The sequence below is a fragment of the Nicotiana tomentosiformis genome, chromosome 1, assembly GCF_000390325.3.
Source record: "Nicotiana tomentosiformis chromosome 1, ASM39032v3, whole genome shotgun sequence".
NCBI classification, from domain to species: domain Eukaryota; kingdom Viridiplantae; phylum Streptophyta; class Magnoliopsida; order Solanales; family Solanaceae; genus Nicotiana; species Nicotiana tomentosiformis.
The window spans coordinates 78,241,504-78,262,740 of NC_090812.1; the positions used below are offsets into that span (position 1 = coordinate 78,241,504).

Sequence of the window (21,237 nt, forward strand, 5' to 3'; positions counted from 1 at the left end):
ACCTACTTAATCGCCACCAGTAATTGCGTATATGACATGATTGAGTAGCAACCTACCTTAGATCGATTTTGTGAAGCATTTATTTACTTTTTGTGGCGAGCTTAGTCGCCACAAAATTGCTAATAATAGAACAAACTAACTTTTGTGGTGACTAAGCTCGCCACAACATAAATTTTAGGTAGGTCGCTACTCAAAACAGCTGACATATAGTTTGTCGCTGAAACTATTACTTATTGTGACAACACAACATTAACTTTTTTTGGCGACTAAAGAGGTCGCCGCAGTACGTTTAGGTTGCTACTCAAAACAACGACATATTGTTCGCCACTGAAACTATCACGTATTATGGTGACTCGGCACTTACTTGTGGTGGCGACTAAAGAGGTTTGCCACAGAACGCCGTCGCTGAAACCCTTGTTTCCTGTCGTATTTCTTATCGGTTAATGAATCTGGAGAAATATTCTAGTTTTATCCAATTCTCTATTATTTCCAATAGAAATAGTCTAGCTTTGTCGCTAATTTAACCATTTTATAAATACTCAACTACAGCACTAGTTGGAAGCATAAGACTAGGTTTGGTCAAAAGAACCAACTTGTATGTTGAGTCATCGCTTTAGCACTATATATGATCAGATTTTGTCTAAATTTCTCAGGATATATATGCCGTCATAGATTCGAAATTTCATGAATGATGATCAGTCATTGGAATGCTGACTACAACTTGTTGATTTAACATCAATAAATGGATCCATGCGATCCCTAACTAAACCATTTTCAAGAAGATGATGTTTCTTGTATCTGTCCTTTAACTGGTGCCTATAGAAAATGCATATTCAATGCAAATCATTAGGATTCAACATCTTGTCATTGGCCTATATAAACACATACAATGAAGCCTCTACCACCACATCTCTCAGCAATTTATCTTTCATTCATTATTTGGTCATCTACTATATTGAACTAAACGACTATGGCTATCCGTATGCCTCGTATAATCAAGAAGTCTTCTACAACTGGAGACGTTCCGAAAGGTCATTTTGCAGTGTATGTTGGGGAGACGCAGAAGAAGAGATTTGTAATCCCTATATCATTCTTGAGCCAAACTTTATTTCATGAATTGCTTAGCCAAGCTGAGGAAGAATTTGGTTTCGATCATCCAATGGGTGGTCTCACAATTCCCTGTAGCGAGGATGTGTTCGTTGATCTTACTTCTCGTTTGAGGAACTGAAACAGAGACTCGCTTTCACAATTTTAAAGAAAAGTAAAGCAGGATTTGCACAGTCTGTAAAGTTTAGGAGTTAGAAAAAACAGTAGTTGATGTTAGAACGAGGAATGTTGCATCTGACTAGGTAGATTAGTTAACTTATCTTCTCAAAGCCTGATCATTATTCCATGTCAAAGAAACAAATGACTCTTTACTTTTTTCTACTTCAAAGATATTGAAGTGATGAATCTTTTCAATTAATTAATATTGGCTCCATTCAGTTACATTGGTATTTTCTCCTTATGGTTCCACATTTTCAAGTCTCATGGTTTGCTATCAATCAAGTGAAATACAACAATAAGTCTTTTTTCTTGTGGCTCAACTGCAGTATTTGAGAAGCAACAAATCCAACTGAACAATAAAAATAACTAGATAATGTGATAAAAGCTACCGTGCTTGCCCCACAGTTTCCTATTAACATGCGAAGCTCAAATGCAAAGAGCTTTGTTTTCCTAAAGATAATCCTGAATCAGTAGTTAATAATGCGCATAAGTTTTAAGAACAGATTCATGAAACCTGGTTCAGATTCATTGATCTTACTTCTCGCTTGAGTAGGATCTGAGGCTTTTGTTTTCACAGTTTTGTAAAGAACTAACCTGGAAAGACACATTATTAGAAGTTAGAACCATACCACTGAAAATCAGATAGAGAGGGCTGCTGTCAGCTGCAACAGTACTATACATCCCACTTTTGAATATAATTTTTAGTAGCTGATGTCAATGAGACAAACAACACATTCTTTAGCAAATGATAAGTATCAGTTTAGAGACATTCTTTAGCCAATTGATTTATCAGTATTCTTATTGAACAAATTTCTTTACATGACTTCATTTTCTTTATAACAATGTAAATGGAGCTTCTAAAGAAGACACCTTCTCTGTAACTTTATCCTGATCACCGAAATAATTTTTGGCAATTATGGCGAATAAACCTTTATATCTGCAACAGAAGTTTCAATATATCAACGAAGTAACATTTAATAGATCACACTCCATTAGACAATTTCGTTCTCTGCTCTTCTTAAAACAAATCTCTGGCTCGGTTTATTAAAATTTCTCTTGATCACTTACTAAATGTAGGGATGATTATGATCTGAAATTTGATCAAATCATCATATTAAACCATTGTCTTGGAGACTGCTTTAATCCGTACAAGAATTTCTTCAACAAGCAAACATGATCTTCTTTTCCTTCAATTTCAAATCCTTCGGGTTGATGCATGTATATTTGTTCCTCAAGTTCGCTATGTAAGAAAGTTGTCTTAACATCAAGTTTTTCTAATTCCAAATCATACATGGCAACGAAGGCAAGCAAGACACGAATAGAGTCATGTTTAACAACAGGTGAGAAAATATCATTAAATTCAACTCCTTGTACATGACTATAGCCCTTTGCAACTAATCGTGCCTTATACCTCGCATATTCAACCCCTGAAATGCCATCCTTTTTCTTGAAGACCCATTTGCAACCAACAATTCTTTTTCCTGATGGCGGCTTCTCAAGAGACCAAGTACCATTCTTGTGGAGAGACTCAATTTCTTCATTCATTGCAATCAGTCACTTGGCCGAGTCAGCACCAGAAACTGCTTCTGAATATTTTGATAGTTCTCCAATTTTTTCAGTTTCCTGTGCAACTGAAAAATCAAATGCAACATAATCTCCAAATCTTAATGGTTGTTTACCTTCTATTATTGGTCTATGTTTGGCTATAGAATACTCCTCTTCTTCTGGTTCAACTTCAGGAGTCTCAACCTCAGGAATTTCAGCTTCTGTCTCAAATTCAGGAGTTTCAACTGTATTTTGCTCCAAAGTTGATGAGCTTGGCTTAGAAGGAATGCCAATCTCAATCTCCACCTGGTTCTGTGTACTCTTTCCTTTATCTGTATTACAAGAACTAGAAGACTCTTTTCTAGAATGTAACATAGAGGATTCATCAAAGGTTACATCTCTGCTAATTATAAATTTTGGTGTCGTGGGATCAGGATACCATAGTCGGTATCCTTTCACCCCAGATGCATACCCAAGGAAAATGCACTTTTTAGCCCTTGGCTCTAATTTTTCATCATTTACATGCATGTATGCAGGGCAACCAAATATCTTTAAATCATAATAATTAGCAGGAGTACCTGACCACATTTTCTCTGGAGTCTTAAAGTTCAAAGATGCAGAAGGAGCTCGGTTGACAATATAACAAGCTGTAGAGATAGCTTCTGCCCAAAAGGCGTTTGTCAACCCAGCATTTGAAATCATGCAACGAGTCCTTTCCAAAAGAGTTCTATTCATCCTTTCTGCCACACCATTTTGCTGAGTTGTCATTCTCACAGTACGATGTCAAGCAATTCCTTCATTCTTGCAAAATTTGTTGAATTCATCATTACAAAATTCCAAGCCATTATCTGTTCTAAGCAGCTTAACCCGTTTTTCTGTTTGCTTCTCAATCAAAACTTTCCATTGTTTGAAATTTAAGAAAACATCACTTTTATTTTTCAGGAAATAAACCCAAACTTTCCTTGAATAATCATCAATGAAAGTTAACATGTACTTGGCACCACTTTTTGATGGGTACGTGAAGGACCCCAAAGATCTGAATGAATGTAATCCAAAATACCTTTTGTTCTATGAATCGCTAGAGATTTGAAGCTGACTCTTTTCTACTTTCCGAACACACAATGTTCACAGAACTCCATATTTCCAGTACTTTGGCCACATAAGAGACCTCTTTTGCTGAGGATGGAAAGACCTTTTTCACTCATAAGCCCCAATCGCATATGCCACAATTTGGTGATGTCAGAATCTGATTTTTCTGATATTGAAACTGCAGCAGCAGCTGTAACAGTAGATCCCGAAAGAGTATACAACATACCAGATCTGCGTACTTTCATGATCACAAGAGCACCGTGAGAAATTTTCAGAACTCCACCTTCACCTGTGTACTTGCACCCAAGAGATTCTAGAGTGCTCAAAGAGATGAGATTTTTCTTCAAGTCAGGAATGTGTCTAACATCGGTGAGAGTTCTCACCACACCATCGTGCATTTTAATTTGGACTATACCTTTTTCAATAACTTTGCAGGCATCATTGTTGCCCATCAAGATAACTCCATCTCCAATAGATTCATATGTTGTAAATAAATCTCGACTGGGACACATATGATAAGAACAACCCGAATCTAAAATCCACTCATTGTTTAGATTTAAAACTATTATTAGTTACTAAAAAAATAGTTCCCTCAGTCTCATCATCACCTACACTTGCTTCGGTAGTGTCAGTATTTTTGTGCTCATTTTTCTTTTCTATATGCTTTTCTTTGTTTTTCAATTTAAAGCATTCAGAAATAATGTGACCTTTCTTGTGACAATATTTGCACATGACATTTCTGCATCTAGATTTTGACCTTGATTTAGGTTTCTCACTACTTGAATCTTTCTTATTGGATCTACCTCTTATGAATAAGCCTTCCCCTTCGTTTTCACTAGTTTTCCCAGTAATATCTCTATATATTTATTCTTTTGATTTCAAAATAGATTTGATATCTTTATATGAGATATTATCCTTTTCATAAAGCATACTATCTCTTATATGTTTAAACGACTGGGGGTAAAGAAACAAGCAATAACACAACTTGATCCTCCTCTTTGATTTCAGCATCTAAGTTACTTAAATCCATAAGAAGAGAATCAAAAGTATCAAGATGTGTAAGTATAGAGGTACCTTTAGCCATACGAAAATTGTAGAGTTTTTGCTTTAGGTAAAGCCTGTTTTCTACTGTTCTTTTCATATATATGGTTTTAAGCTTTTCCCATATGCCTTTGGCTGAGCTTTTTGCTGCAACTTCACGCAAAACCTCATTTGAAAGATTTAAACTAATATATGCTTTTGCCTTTTTATCTATGACGGCAAACTTCTCGTCCGTCATTTTATCCGACATCTTCTCCTTTCCTTGCAGTGCCAAATCTAAGCCATCCTGAATTAGGATAGCTTCTATCTTTAATTGCCACATTTTGAAGTTTGCACTTCGGTCAAAATTTTTCAACATAAGACTTTGTTAGAGTCATTTGGCTATTTAAACTAACCCGGTTAGATCTGCCTCTGATACTAATTTGTTAGGATCGGAAAATCAGATAGTGCGAAATTTAGCCAAATAACATTATAATGATAATAAAAAAGACAATGCAAGTTGATAATAATGATAATTAAAGAAGATAAAAAAGACACAAATTTAACGTGGTTCGGTCAAGGTGACCTACGTCCACAAGCGGAGAGGAGCAATTTTACTATACCAACAAGAGTACAAAAGAGAGTACAAAATTAGAGTAAATACTCTAATTAATCCCAAATACCCCAAGAGAATAACCTCACAAGATCACTCCAAAGAAAGGGTTCACACAAGTGTTTCCCAACACTCACTCTCTTACAAAATACTCTATAATGAAATAAAGGAGGAGAAAGAAAGACAAGAGTGAAAATCTCTTGAATTGGTGTGTTTACAAATGAGGAGATACTCCTCTATTTATAGCAAGAAATCCTTGGCCTAATAATGGATATTATGTCATGGCAAATGTCATGATCCACAAATTTGTTATAATGGATATTATGTCATGACAAATGTCATGAACCACGAATTTGTTATAATGGATATTATGTCATGGCAAATGTCATGAAAATTTGGTCATATTACGTCTTAGTAGCTATGAACGACTTGTGTTCATAGCAAAGTGGGAAACAAGAGGGAAACGTGAGGGTTTCTAAGTGTTTATAAAAGTGGGCTAAGGCTGGGGCGTTGGCACGTCTTAGTGTGACAAGATCTATTTGTGATTTGGCCAGACGAAGTGGGCTGTGAACGGATTGTGTTCATGGCAAAGAGAGGTCCACTACTAGAAATCCGGTAAAAACCGACCAACATTGGTCGGTAATGGCCAAAAACCGACCAAAACGCGACTATTTACGTGTGGACGGTATTTTTGTGGTCGAAAAGGAATACCGACCAAAGTTGGTTGGAAATTACCGACCTACTTTGGTCGGTCAATTAAATTCAAAAAAAAAAAATATTGAAAAAAACCCGACCAAAGTTGGTCAGTATTTATTTATGTAATAAAAAGATTCACCATCTGGGAATCGAACTGGGATTTATACTGTGGCAGAATACTATTCTACCACTAGACTATTGGTACATTTTGTTTTAAGACTGTCTTTTATTTGATTTATATTCTTTAATTGTATTTTCGCACGAAAATAACCGACCAAAGTTGGTCGGTTTTATTAAAAGTAAAATTACCGACCAAAGTTGGTCGGTTTTTTTAAATGACCTGCCGAATTAACCGACCAATTTTGGTCTTTTTTAATATTAATTTTTATTTATTTTAATTGAAAAACCGACCAAAGTTGGTCGGTTTCTTGAAACATAAATTTCGCGGGACTCAAAAATAGATTTCCGCATTTTTGCGCTAAAGAAAACCGACCAAAGTTGGTCGGTTTCGTAAAAAAAAAAAAAAAATATTTTGAAAAACCGACCAACTTTGATCGGTTTTTTGACCGATCAAAGTTGGTCGGTCGACCTTGATCGGTTTTTGCCGAATTTCTAGTAGTGGCCCTTTGTATATTTTGTGATTAATACAAAGGTTGGGTTTTTTCATTATCTGATGGTGTTTTCTTTATGTTGCTGCCGAATCTTGTGGGAAGCCAAACTTGATGAAAAGTTGGCTAAGTGTTGGGAAAGGCTGAGTAACTTGAGTGTCAGGTTGCTGCCGCACAGTGTCAATCGGGCGCGAAAAATTGGCCCAAATTGACCCTGTGAAAGATGAGATTAAATGACTTATGATATGAGAAACAGGAATTGTATTTACTTAAGTCAACTTATTTCTAAAAGCATGGATTAGCAGTTGTGAGATCTTAAAGAATCATTTTTTACTTTAGAATCTCCTGGCAAACTGCAACACAAGTTAACAATGCCCGCACTCCAAGCTGTCAGCATTAATTTGTCTAGCATTTCTGAGACCTCCACTCATAAATTTTATCCAAGAGTTAAGATTAGCCACATTTATTGGATTAAGTTCAGGGCCATGTTTGGAAGCACCTGCAGGAACATCCCACTTCCTTTTGTTCTATTGGTATGTGGTGATGGATAAATACATATTTTTTGAAAAATAAATGCTTACTAGAACATACTAAGTTAAAGGTAGGGCCTATTGTTTACCCATAACCTCACGAACTCCAATATATAATTTATGTCCAATTCCATGCTCAAATTCATGGTAAAAATTCAAAAATACCAAATTCTAGGTTTTCTATCAAAACCCTACAATTTCTACTAATTTTCATGTTTAAATCCTTATACAAACCATGTATTTAACTTATAACAATGGAAACAACTTACCTTGTGATGCTTGAAGAAAATTTTCCCTTGAAGCTCTCCAAAATCACCCAAACCAAATGAAAATGGGAGAAAAAATGGGCCAAGTCCCGCTTATAAGAATCCTCCTCTGCCCAGCGATCCTCGCACCTACGGTCACTTGACCGCTTCTGCGGTTCCGCAGGTGCGCAAATGTTCCGCTTCTGCGGTCAATCCCTCAGTTGCCCACTTTCGCTTCTGCGCCTTCCTTTCCGCATGTGCGGTCTCGCTTCTGCGGCGAGATGACCGCATCTGCGGTCTCAGCACTTCCCCACCAAAATCGCATTTGCGCCCTTTTGGCCGCTTCTGCGGCTCCGCACCTGCGGCCAAGACCTCGCAGGTGCGGTTACACCAGATGACAGCAGGCTTAGTAAATCTTCATAAGGCCGAATTCAATCCGTTAACCATCCGGAATCCACCCGAGGCCCCCGGGACCCCGTCTAATCACATCAACCAGTTCCAAAACACATTACGAACTTAGTCGAGCCTTCAACTCACAACAACCAATGCTAAAACCATGAATCGCACTCCAATTCAAGCTTAATGAACTTTTGAACTTCAAACTTCCACATTCGATGCCGAAACCTATCAAATCACGTCCGATTGACCTTAAATTTTGCACACAAGTCATATTTGACATTACGGTCCTACTCCAACTTCCAGAATCAGAATCTGACCCCGATATCAAAAAGTCCACTTCCGGTCAAACTTCCCAAAATCTTCAAATTTCTAACTTTCGCCAAATGACTCTAGAATGACCTACAGACCTCCAAATCCACTTCCGGACGCGCTCCCGATACCAGAATCACCATACAGAGCTATTCTCAGACTCAGTATCCCAAACGGATATCGATAACATAGAAATGCATTTCAACCCAAATTTATGAAATACTTCTAAAAATGCTATCTTCCACAATAGGCGCCGAAACGCTCCCAGGTCACCCAAAACCCGACTTTGACATACGCCCAAGTCCTAAATCATCATACGAACCTGTTGGAACCTTAAAATCCCGATTCCGAGGTCGTTTACTCAAAAATCCAATCTTTGTCAATTCTTCCAACTTAAGGCTTTCGAAATGAAGATTTTCTTTCCAATATCAACTCCGATCTCCCCGACATTCAATTCCGACCACGCGTACCAGTCATAATACCTGAAATGAAGGTGCTCATGGCCTCAAACAGCCGAACGACGCGCTAGAGCTCAAAATGACCGGTCGGTTCGTTACATTCTCTCCCACAGAAGTTTCAATATATCAACCAAGTAACATTTAATAGATCACACTCCATTAGACAATTTCGTTCTCTAAGCAATGTTGCTTCTTTGCAAGTTATTGAATCCAAACCCATAACATTATGAACTTTAGATATCATCTGTTAATTAACTGAACCTTTTAATATGTACTGAAACAGTGTTATCCCCCATATATACTATGTTCTAAGTGCTCCAGATATGCTTTAATCTTTACCACAATTAGTCGGAGTAGTCGAGGCTTATTTCTGGAGAAAGCTTCTTCTCCTTTGAGATACCGCATATGGAACCAAGCAAAAAGCGTTGTTCAAGTCAACTCATTCGTTATTATAATTGCTCACCCCATTAGAGATAAGCTTTGTATATTCTTCAGACATTTTTTCTCTTGGAGTTCCTAAATAATCAGTGTTGAGGTCCACACATGCTCAGCAGTGGCACAACACATAGCAGACACTGGTTGGTTTTGCTCTTGTTTGACCAGAAACATTGCCTATGATGACCTTCTTGTTGATAAATGAAACAGGAGAAATATTCCAACTTATCCAAATCTCTATTATTTAAAAAATTATGATCCTAACTTGACCATTTTATAGGTATAGTGGAAGTCTTCAACTACAGCACCACTTGGAACCATAAGTATTCAGTTTTTTGTCATAAGAACCAACTCGTATCCTGAGTCATCGCTTTATCACTATAGACGATCAGATTTTGTCTAAAATTCTCCGGATATGCCCCCTCATAGATTCAGATTTCATGATCAGCCATTGGAATAGTGACCACAACTTGTTGATTAAACATCAAGAAATGGCTCCAGGTGGTCCCTAAGTATACCATTTTCAAGAATATGAGGTTTCCATCTGTCTGTTGTTGTGAAAATCAGTGGAACCTTCTGCTTTTAGACGATTCTCAATGTATAATAATAGTATGACAATGAGTTGGAAGGCAAAACCATGTGATACTTCAGGTGCTATTGTTTTTATGCCCACGCATAATGCCTATTCAATGCGAATTACTAGGATTCTACAACTTGTCATTGCCCTATCTATATAAACACATACAAAAAAGAGTTCGCCATAACAGCTCTCAGAAAAACTGAAACCACACAAAGCTTTTCTCTGATCTCAAGATCCTTACTAAGTATTATCTTTCCTTATTTTCTCATCTGTATTGAGCTAAGCAACAATGGCTATTCGTATGCCTAGTATAATCAAGAAGTCTTCTACAACTGGAGATGTTCCAAAGGGACATTTTGTTGTTTATGTTGGGGAGAAACAAAAGAAGAGATTTGTGATCCCATTATCATTCTTGAGTCAACCGGCATTTCAAGACTTGCTTAGCCAAGCTGAGGAAGAATTTGGCTTTGATCATCCAATGGGTGGTCTCACAATTCCCTGTAGCGAGGATGTGTTCGTTGATCTTACTTCTCGCTTGTGTAGGATCTGAGGCTTTTGCTTTCACAGTTTTGTAAAGAACTAACCTGGACTTCCAGTTTGTACATTAGAAGATTTAGGAAAAGACACCATTTATACGATATCACTGAAAATTAGATAGAGGGGGCTACTGTTAGCTGCAACAGTAGATCCCAATTGAATGAAATTTTGTAAAGATTTAAGCATCATATTCTTTAGCAAATGAAGTCTGTTCAGATCCATCCTTTAGCCAATTGGTTTTTCAATGTTCTTGTTGGAGAAATTTCTTAATTACATGACTCCATTTATTCATAACATGAAAATTGGAGCTTCTGAAAAGACACCTTATCTGTGAGTCTGTGACCTTATCCTGAACACTGAAATATTTTGGGCAATGGCAACAAAGAGAAATTTGTATCTGCAATAGAAATTTCATAACATCAATGAAGTAACAGTATTAGATCACACTCCATCAGACATTTTCCTTCTCCACTCTTCTTAAAACAAATATTTGGCTTGGTTTACTATAATTCTGATCTGAAAAGTTTTAATCGTCAGATTAAATGACTTATGATATGAGAAACAGGAATTGTATTTACTCAACTCAACTTATTTCTAAAAGCATGGATTAGCACAACTGTATTTACTCTACGGTTCCTTAAAATTATGGCTATCTAGAAGTAACTAATGTTGCTTGTTGCAAGTTATTGAATCCAAACCCATAACTATATGTGTTTTAAATACTTCAACACAATATATTTTTGGCATATATGTTTTTCCTCCAAAGTAAAGGGCAGCCCGGTGCACTAAGCTCGCGCTATGCGCGGGGTTCGGGAAGGGCCGGACCACAAGGGTCTATTGTATGTGACCTTACCCTGCATTTCTACAAGTGGCTGTTTCCACGGCTTTTTCCTCCAAAGTATATCTCATAATAGAATTTTTGGTATATCCAATCAACTAAGAATTGTGATATTTTTAATAGATGTTATGAGAGTAGCCAAATGTTCTGGATTAGGTTCAGGACAAAGCTAGGAAGCAAGTGAAACATCCCACTTCCCTTTGTCCTATTGGTATGTTGTTATGGATATTCCATCTTGTCAATGACAAGAAATGTGTAAGTGTATATTTGGAAGTGAATAATCACAACTAGGTTACATCTCTTATTTGGAAATTAGATTGTGATGAATGCTATGTTCCAACTTCAGACAAAAGGTAGGGCCTGATGTCTTGATCTTATATGGACTAAAGATATGAAAACCATGTTACTTCAGATGCTATTGTTTTGAAGTATTCCACATCTGGAGATGTTCCCAAGGGATATTTTGTTGTATATATTGGGGAAGAGCAGAAGAAGAGATTTGTGATCCCCATATCATTCTTGAGCCAACTTTTATTTCAAGAATTGCTCTGTCAAGCTGAGGAAGAATTTGGTTTCGATCATCCAATGGGTGGTATCACAATTCCCTGCACTGAGGATGTCTTCGTCGACCTCACTTCTCGTTTAAGGAACTGATAAAGAAATTTGCTTTCACAATTTGTAGAGTAGCAAAGCAGGATACATTCTGTACAAAGAAAACAATTTTTGATGCTAGAATGAGGAGAATTACCACTATCTGACTAGGTAGATTAGTGAACTTTAGCTCCAAAAAGACTGACTGTTACTCCATGTCAGTAATGACTTGTTTTTTTTTTCTACTTCAAAGAAATTGAAGTATTGAACCTTTTTTAATTGATGGTTCCATTTTGTAGTATCGAAATATTCTCTCCTTATGTTTCCATAATTCATCGCATAGAATATTTGTGCTCAAGCCTCATGTGTTAACCATTTATGAGCCAGAATTAAGCCTAAAGTGGCCGAAATCTGTACTTTTTCATGTTAGACAAAGGATGAATAGAATTGAACTGTTATATGCAACTACGCTGCTGTTAACATTCTCTGGCGTCTCCAGCTCAACATGTACAAGGGCTGCAGCTTTTGGGAACCAAGAACACCAACTAAATGCAATAGAAAAACTAAACGACGGGAAGAAATTCATGTTACAAAGATACTTCATCCGTGTTGATGCATTGGAATTTAGAGTGGATTCTTCGAAATACGATTAAAATTAGCAAAATGCTGCACGGACGCTGCTGGATAATTATGCACACGTTGTATCAGAAAGTTCCTGCAGATGAGTCCATGTACGTAACTGGAGATAAAAGTTACATGTTTGGACTATGTCTTCCTAATAAATTGTATAGAAGAAAGGTGATATAGCTATTTTTTCCTACAAAATCCCAAACAATTAATTAAAACATGTTCACAAGTTCAATGCATTTCTGATTGTTAAGTCATAGCCGGAAAAATATGGTTAATCAAATTTACAAAGATGAGTCTTTATTCAAGTAACTATCCTTCATCTGGAGTAATGTTTAGCCCACCAGATCAATGTACAAGCTCGAACATTGGTCTTCGTTGTTCTTATTTGACAAAACTTCAGAACTTTCTGTCACGATATAGGATTAGTATTTCGTATGCAGGACGTATCAGATATGGTTCCTTTGATTCAAGTTCAGATGTTTATAGTTAATCCAATTCTCATAGATAGAGATCTTAAAGAATCATTTTTTACTTTAGAATCTCCTGGCAAACTGCAACACAAGTTAACAGTGCCCGCACTCCAAGCTGTCAGCATTAATTTGTCTAGCATTTTTGAGACCTCCACTCATAAATTTTAACCAAGAGTTTAGATTAGCCACATTTATTGGATTAAGTTCAGGGCCATGTTTGGAAGCACCTGCAGGAACATCCCACTTCCTTTTGTTCTTTTGGTATGTGGTGATGAATAAATCCATATTTTTTGAAAAATAAATGCTTACTAGAACATACTAAGTTAAAGGTAGGGCCTATTGTCTTGAACCAATGTGACTTAGAGTCATCAATACTTTGGCAATGAGTTGAAAGGCAAAACCATGTTACTTCAGTTGCTATTGTCTTCAGTTGGTACCCACAGAATTAACTCTTCACCACTGATTAACAGGATTCTCTTAGTTGCCATTGTCCTATATAAACACTTTCAAGAAGGTGTCTACCACCACAACTCTCAGCAAAACTTAAACGTAGTCAAAACTTTCTCTGCTTTTGAGGTCTTTAGTAGTTCAATTTTTTCTTCCTTAGTCTATACTAAAGCCAAAATAATCATGGCTATTCGCATGCCTCGTATAATCAAGAAGTATTCCACAAATGGAGACGTTCCAAAAGGCCACTTTGCTGTGTACATCGGGGAGAAGCAGAAGAAGAGATTTGTGATCCCTATATCATTGTTGAGTCAACCGGAATTTCAATATTTGCTTAGTCAAGCTGAGGAAGAATTTGGCTTCGATCATCCAATGGGTGGTCTCACAATTCCCTGCAGTGAGGACGTCTTCATCGACCTTACTTCTCGTTTGAGGAACTGGCAAGGAAATTAGTCACCTTTTTTTTGCTTACACAATTTTGTAAAGCTATAAAGCAGGATCTCCACTGTGTACAGTTCAGGAGTTAGAAGAAACACTAGGTAGATTTAATGAGTTTAGCTCCATAAAGAATGGATGTCATTCTTTTGTCTCTTGACTAAGGACACATTTTTCTACTTCAACAGAAATTGAAGTAATGAACCTTTTTACCTCTATTGTTCCATTCTATTCCATATATTTGATGTAATCAATCATTGCAATAGAAAACTTTTTTCTCAACTCTCATGATTTACTAATCAGATGAACTAGAATCTGGTCTTCTAAGTAGAATAACCCATTCAAATCATGTCAATTAGTTGGACGACAGGACCATGTGGTTATGAGATTTTACCACTGATGTCCAACCCAAATGGCTCTTCACCACAAGTCATGGGATTTTACGACTTTCCATTTGCTTATATAAACATGTTTTGAGAAGTTCCACACCATCACAGCTATCCACAAAACTAGAGAACTACTCGAAATTTCTCTTCATCCTTTACTCATCTTAAATAAAAGATCATGGCTATCCGTATGCCTCGTATTATCAAGAAGTCTTCTACAACTGGAGATGTTCCCAATGGATATTTTGCTGTTTATGTTGGGGAGAAGCAGAAGAAGAGATTTGTGATTCCCATATCATTCTTAAGTCAACCGACATTTCAAGATTTGCTTAGTCAAGCTGAGGAAGAATTTGGCTTCGATCATCCAATGGGCGGTGTCATAATTCCCTGCTCAGATGACATTTTCATTGGCATCACTTCTCAGTTTAGGATATAAGAATATAATTGAGAATCATCTTTTCGTTTATAGGTCTCACAATTTTGTATACGAAAGCAGGAGATCTTTTTTGTACAGTTGATTAGTTATTAAAAGTTAAGTGATGAGGCTTAGCACAAAAAAAATGGTGCTTTTTTACTCAAAAAGACTCTAATTCAAAGAGTAGAGACTCTAATTCAAAGATTCTAAATGCACGTAAAACATAAAGCTTATAAGAACAATTCTAAAATAATTGAATAATAGCAGTTTATGAATATTCTAAAAGAAATTCTCTTCTTTTTCTTCTTATAAAAAAAATACTTCACTTTTATGCTTTGAGAGTTCCAACTATCCTGACATATTTCTGTCTTAGTCACCGTATGATCGGCATGGGTTCGATCTCAACCTGATCGAATAGGCCCAATCCACGAGGTGCCACTCGTTTCATGGTTCTCAGCGCTCATGTATCATACCTTACCCCGACTAAGTAAATTCTCAGTAACGAGACCCTCGGATAGTGTGCTCCCTACTTTGGCACAAGTAATTTCAGGAAGTCAACGCCTTGGTCAGGACCCTCGGCCTAGACGATGACCCCTTCTCAGAATAAAGGATACTCCCAAAAATCGTTTCTTTCTAAAACTTCTTCATGTGACTTTTCAAGTCTAAATATTTTTTGGAACATCCTATACATACTCATGCTGGTATCTTTAAATGTAAAGCATGACATAAGAATGAAATAAACATTCAAAAGTATTTCTAAAGATTCTTGCTTCTTCATAAATTTTCAACATGAAAATGGCATATAAGAATAACACAAAAATCTGAAAATTTATGCACATATATCATAATAAATCATCTAAACTTCAATTCATCAAACACCTTGTATGTGTGCTTTTGTGAGTTAAACCAATTTAGTAAAGGGTTATATCAACTCACCTCAAAACTCCTTGAGCTAATACGCAGGCCCCAACCCAATTTATACCCGTCAAACAATTGATTCTATACAACCAATGCATTTTAATTAATTTTAAAGTTTCACACCTAAACATGAAATTTAATTTTGATCCAGAGAAAGAAGGGAATTAACTATTCAATTTTTACCTATCACTACTTTAGGATAATTGACAATAGGGAATTCTATACACCTGAGTTCAAGAATTAGTGATTTGTAAAGAACCCTAGAATTTTCGTTGCCTACGTGTGTAAGTTCCGTAGCCTTTGTACTTGCTTCGTGAAAAGAACAATGTTCTGTTTCTCTATTTCGAATTAGGCTTTTTAGCCTTGCGCGTGTGAATGAACAGAGGTTTATTCGATTAAGGCTTTAAGCCTTTTGTGTATGTGAGAAACAGAATGCTTTTTGTTTTCTTAAAGGCATTAAGCCCTTTGTTTTCCTTTCAATACCTACTTTATGGGTTAGTCACGTGACTCCCTTTTTTTTGTTTTATTGCCTTCTCTTTTTTTTTTTTTTGACTTAACTAGTATTTAATTATACCCATTGTTATAAAATAAAAATATTAAAATTATTAATATTCCCCTAATTGTATATCCAGTTATTTATAAATAGAGAAGTAACTCAAAAGTAAATTACAAGGGTTTAAATTCGTAATAGAAGTATAATTTAAGGGAAAAGAATTTCAATTCTATATTTATCGTATCTTGAAACTTTTATAGATTTGAGGAGTGTTACAATCTTTCCTCCTTAAAAACATTCGTCCTCGAATGTTGCTAGGGCCTTACTCTTAAGCTAACAATCATTCCTTAGGTCCTTGAACTTTTTAAGTTTTCTTAGCACTACTCACTTTTCCAATGGACTCAAAATTTTGGCTAACTCCCTAAATTTTCAAAAATTTCGGCAGAGTCTTCCCTGTAAATTGGAGTATCCAAAAACATATCCCTGTCACCAATACCACAACTACACCAACAATAACTAAATATACCATAACAGGCCATTCATAGGTACCATACATAACTCATAAACTAATTACTCACACTCCGGCAAGGAGGTACTACAATAACCAACCAAAATCTAAAGCACAACACTTCTGCAAAAAGTAAATAACTTTAATGAATTAAATATACTCTATCATGGCACTAAATTATTAAATGACTAAAATATACTCTGACAGAAACTAAATTTCTTTAACAACTAAGTATAATCTAACAAGGACATAAACACATGCTAACTTGTATTTAATAAATAAAATATAAATGCCAAACCAAACGTAGGTTCACATACCTTTTTCCTCAAATAAATATGGATATTTCTTCCTCATATCTTCCTCGACCTCCCACGTAGCCTCTTTTGAATCATGATTACTCCACAAAACGTTTACCGATGCTATATCTTTTGTTCTCAACTTTCTTACTTGCCTGTTAAGAATTTCTATAGGTACCTCTTCATAAGTCAAGCCTTCTTTAATTTCTATGGTATCGACAGGTATTATATACGACTCATCATGAATGTACTTTTTAAGCATAGACACATGAAAGACAGGATGAACAGAGGACAACTCAACGGGCAATGCTAGCTCATAAGCCATGTTTCCCTTCTTTTCTATAATCTCATAAGGTCCAATAAATCTAGGACTAAGTTTTCCCTTCTTACCGAACCTCATAACTCCTTTCATTGGTAAAACATTCAAAAACACTTTATCAACAACCATGAACTCTAAGTCACGATGCCTATTGTCAGAATAGGACTTTTGACGACTCTAAGCCGCTTTCAATCTTTCTCTTATTAGCTGGACTTTATCTAAGGCCTCACAAACAAACTCTGGACCAATAAACTGCACCTCTGCTGGTTCAAACCAACCCACTGGAGACCTACATTTTCACCCATACAACGCTTCATAAGGAGCCATACCAATGCTGGCCTGATAGCTGTTATTGTAAGCAAATTCTATAAGTGGCAAGCGATCATCCCAATTACCTCCAAAATCTATAACACATGCTCGCAACATATCTTCAAGAGTCTGAATGGTCCTTTCTGCCTGACCATCGGTCTGTGGATGGAAATCAGTGCTCAAATTGACCTGGGTACCTAATCCTTTTTGAAATGCCTGCCAAAACTGTGCCGTGAACTGAGGGCCTCTGTCAGATATGATTGAAACTGGAGTACCATGCAATCTGACTATTTCTTTGATGTACAACTGCGCATACTGCTCTGCGAAATCTGTCGTCTTTACTGGTAGGAAATGCGCGGACTTTGTTAGTCGGTCTACAATAACCCAAATTGAATCATGCTTACGGTATGTGCGAGGTATACCTACTATGAAATCCATATAAATCATCTCCTATTTTCACTGTGGTATCTCTATATCTTGAGCTAGGCCACCAGGCCTCTGATGCTCGGCTTTGACTTGCTGGCAATTCAAACATTTAGCCACATGATCTGTTACATGCTTCTTCATGCCTTTCCACCAATACAACTCTTTCAAGTCCAGATACATTTTGGTAGCACCTGGGTGGATAGAGTACCTCGAACTATGAGCTTCTTCCATTATGGCCTTCCTAAGACCATCTATATCAGGCACACATAATCGATATTCAACTTCAAAACTCCGCCACTTCCTAGAGTGAAAGCAGTGATTTCTTTGTTTCTGACTCCTTCTTTTAACTTCACTAAATACGGATCTTCGTCTTGCTTAGCCTTAACATGCACAACAAGAGAGGATTGCGCTAAGGCAAAAGCAGTTATACCTCCTTCTTCGGTCTCATCCAATCTAATTCCATCATTTGCTAGTTTTTGAATTTCTCGACCCAAAGTTCGCCTTTGTACTGCAAGATGGGCCAGGACACCCATTGACTTCCTGCTAAGTGCATCTGCTACCACATTAGCTTTGCCCGGGTGATAAAGGATATTGATGTCATAATCTTTCAATAGCTCGAGCCACCTTCTTTATCTCAAATTTAATTCTTTTTGCTTGAAAATATACTAGAGGCTTTTATGATTTGTAAACACTTCAGAATACTCGCCATAAAGGTAGTGTCTCCATATCTTTAATACAAATACCACTGCTGCAAGCTCCAAGTCGTGTGTGGGGTAGTTCTTTTCATGATTCTTTAACTACCCGGAAACATAAGCAATAACTTTTTCATTTTGCATCAGAACACAAACAAGGCCCACTCTAGAGGCATCACAATACACTGTGAATCCACCCGAACCTGTCGGCAAGGTTATCACAGGTGCAGTGGTCAACCTCTTCTTTAAAACTTAAAAACTCTGCTCACAGGCGTCTGACCACTGGAACTTAATTTCTTTCTGAGTCAACTTAGTTAATGAAGCTGCAACTGAGGAAAATCGCTCTACAAACCTTCTATAGTATCCAGCTAACCCCAAGAAACTCCTGATTTCGGTTGGTGTTGTCGGCCTAGGCCAGTTCTTGACTGCTTCTGTCTTCTAAGGATCTACTTTTATGCCTTCACTAGATACCACATGGCCTAAGAATGCCACTGACTGCAACCAGAACTCACATTTTGAAAACTTGGCATAAAGCTTATTCTCCTTCAAGGTCTGCAAGGCTATCCTGAGGTGTTCTGCATGATCTTCCTTGCTTTTAGAGTATACCAAAATATCGTCTATAAACACGATAATAAAGGTATCAAGGAATGTCTTGAAAACTCTGTTCATGAGATCCATGAATGCAGCTGGAGCATTTGTCAACCCGAAGGATATCACTAGAAATTCATAGTGCCAGTAGCGAGTTCTAAAGCTTGTTTTAGATATATCCTCTTCTCTGATTCTCAACTGGAGGTACCCCGACCTCAAGTCTATCTTTGAAAAGTACTTTGCACCCTGAAGTTGATCAAATAAATCATCAATTCTTGGAAGTGGGTACTTGTTCTTAATGGTAACTTTTTTCAACTGCCGATAGTCGACGCACATTCTAAGAGACCTATCCTTCTACATGACAAACAGGACCAGGGCACCCCACGGTGAAACACTCGGTCTGATGAAACCCTTTTCAAGAAAGTCTTTCAACTGTTTTCTCAACTCATTAAGTTCTGCTGGAGCCATCCTATAAGGAGGTATAGATATAGGCCGAGTGCCTGGTATGAGATCGATGCCAAAGTCTATAATTCTTGAAGTCCAGGAAGGTCATCTGGGAAAACTTCTGGGAATTCTCTAATAACTGGCACAGACGAAAGAGCTGGTGGTTCTGATTCTGGAATAATGATGTGTGCCAAATAGGCAAGACACCCCTTACTGATCATTCGTTGTGCTTTAAGGTAAGAAATAAACTTACCTACAAGTGATGCTGAACTATCCTTCCACTCTAAGACTTCTTCATTTGGAAATTGAAACCTGACTAACTTGGCACGACAATCTAATATGGCATAGCAGGAAGATAACCAATCCATACCTATGATCACATCGAAATCCACCATTTCTAACTCTATGAGATCGACCTCGGTGCTGCGAACTTGGACTGAAACTATACAACCTCTATAGACTCTTGTGACTTTCACTGACTCGCCAATTGGAGTAGATACTAGGAATGGCTTACTAAGTTATTTAGGTTCTAGCCCGAGGTTAATTGCAAAGTATGGAGTCACATATGTAAATGTTGAACCCAGATCAATTATGGCATAAGAATTATGTGAGCAGACTAAAAGTATACCTGTAATAACTTCTGCATATGCCTCTGCACTCTGACGATCAAGTGTAGCAAACAAACGGGGTTGTCCCCCTCCTTGAGTAACTCGAACTGCACCTCTGCCTGCCCCATACCCGGTCTGATTATGAGAACCACGAGCCTGAGGTGGTGCAACTGCAGTAGCTGAGGAACTAGAAGGACGAGTTGATCCACCACTGAAATTACGTCGCAACTTTGGGCAGTTGGCCTTTATATGACCAATGTCTCCACAATGTTAGCAACCATGAAACTCAAGCTTGCACTGACCTGAATGTTGCCGCTTACATGTTCCACAAAGACCTTGTTGGTGTGAATGTTGCTCAACATGACTCAGTCTATGTGAGGATGATGTCCTAAAATTCTGATTCTGGCGAGACTGGTTTCCATAACTCTGAGTACGTCTGAAGGAAGACCCACCAGCTGACTGATGACTGGACTGAGCTGGTGCTAATAACTCCTTATTAGAGGAATACCTTCCACCTCTGCTGGATGTACCATTAAACCTTCCCGTTGTCCGGGCTTTCTTGTTATGCTCTTTTTCTTCTCTCCTTTGTTGTCTGTCTTTTTCTAAGTGCTTGGCGAATCCCACAACAGAGGAGAAGGTTGTCATCCCTACCGCTGCAGCTGATGTCGTATCTTTAATGTGGTAAGCCAAACCACCAATAAACCTGCGAATCTTTGCTTTTTCTGTCTTAACCATGTGAGGAGCATGCTTAGCTAATCTTATGAATTCCATATAGTACTCTTGCACACTTTTATTCCCTTGCTCGAGCTGTTCGAACTCTGTAGCCTTAGCTTCCCTATCCTCTTCTGGGATAAAGTTAGCTATGAAGGCCTCTTCAAATTCTTCCCAAGTAGGCGGACCATGGTAACTGAGCTCACTATCTATAGCTATGTCTAGGAAAAAAAGGTCCTAGGATCGTGCCCTCCTTTAATGTCAATTATGAGGGTCATTGATGGAGATGTAACGGTAAACATAAATGCCAAATTATCTGTAACGGACCGTCGCTCTTAATGCTGCAGAATATTCCTTAGTAAATGCTACCGGGCGCAGAGCTT

General features: G+C 37.4%; 2 protein-coding genes and 1 long non-coding RNA gene across 3 annotated transcripts; 2 read left to right on the top strand and 1 right to left on the bottom strand.

Moving 5' to 3' along the window:
* Positions 1-1,067: 1,067 nt before the first annotated feature.
* LOC108948765 (uncharacterized) lies at positions 1,068-2,089 on the top strand. Its single transcript, XR_011411143.1, has 2 exons — positions 1,068-1,194; positions 1,790-2,089. It is a non-coding gene; the product is annotated as an uncharacterized lncRNA (long non-coding RNA).
* A 7,993-nt stretch (positions 2,090-10,082) lies between these two features.
* On the top strand, positions 10,083-11,822 carry LOC104117676 (auxin-induced protein X10A-like). The gene is made up of 2 exons (XM_070196837.1): positions 10,083-10,332; positions 11,581-11,822. The coding sequence occupies exons 1-2, from the start codon at positions 10,083-10,085 to the stop codon at positions 11,820-11,822; spliced, it is 492 nt and encodes a 163-aa protein (XP_070052938.1).
* A 7,793-nt stretch (positions 11,823-19,615) lies between these two features.
* On the bottom strand, positions 19,616-20,914 carry LOC138907005 (uncharacterized). The gene is made up of 3 exons (XM_070196845.1): positions 20,446-20,914; positions 20,164-20,403; positions 19,616-19,869 (listed from the first exon to the last, which is right to left on the bottom strand). The coding sequence occupies exons 1-3, from the start codon at positions 20,912-20,914 to the stop codon at positions 19,616-19,618; spliced, it is 963 nt and encodes a 320-aa protein (XP_070052946.1).
* Between the last annotated feature and the right edge of the window lie 323 nt (positions 20,915-21,237).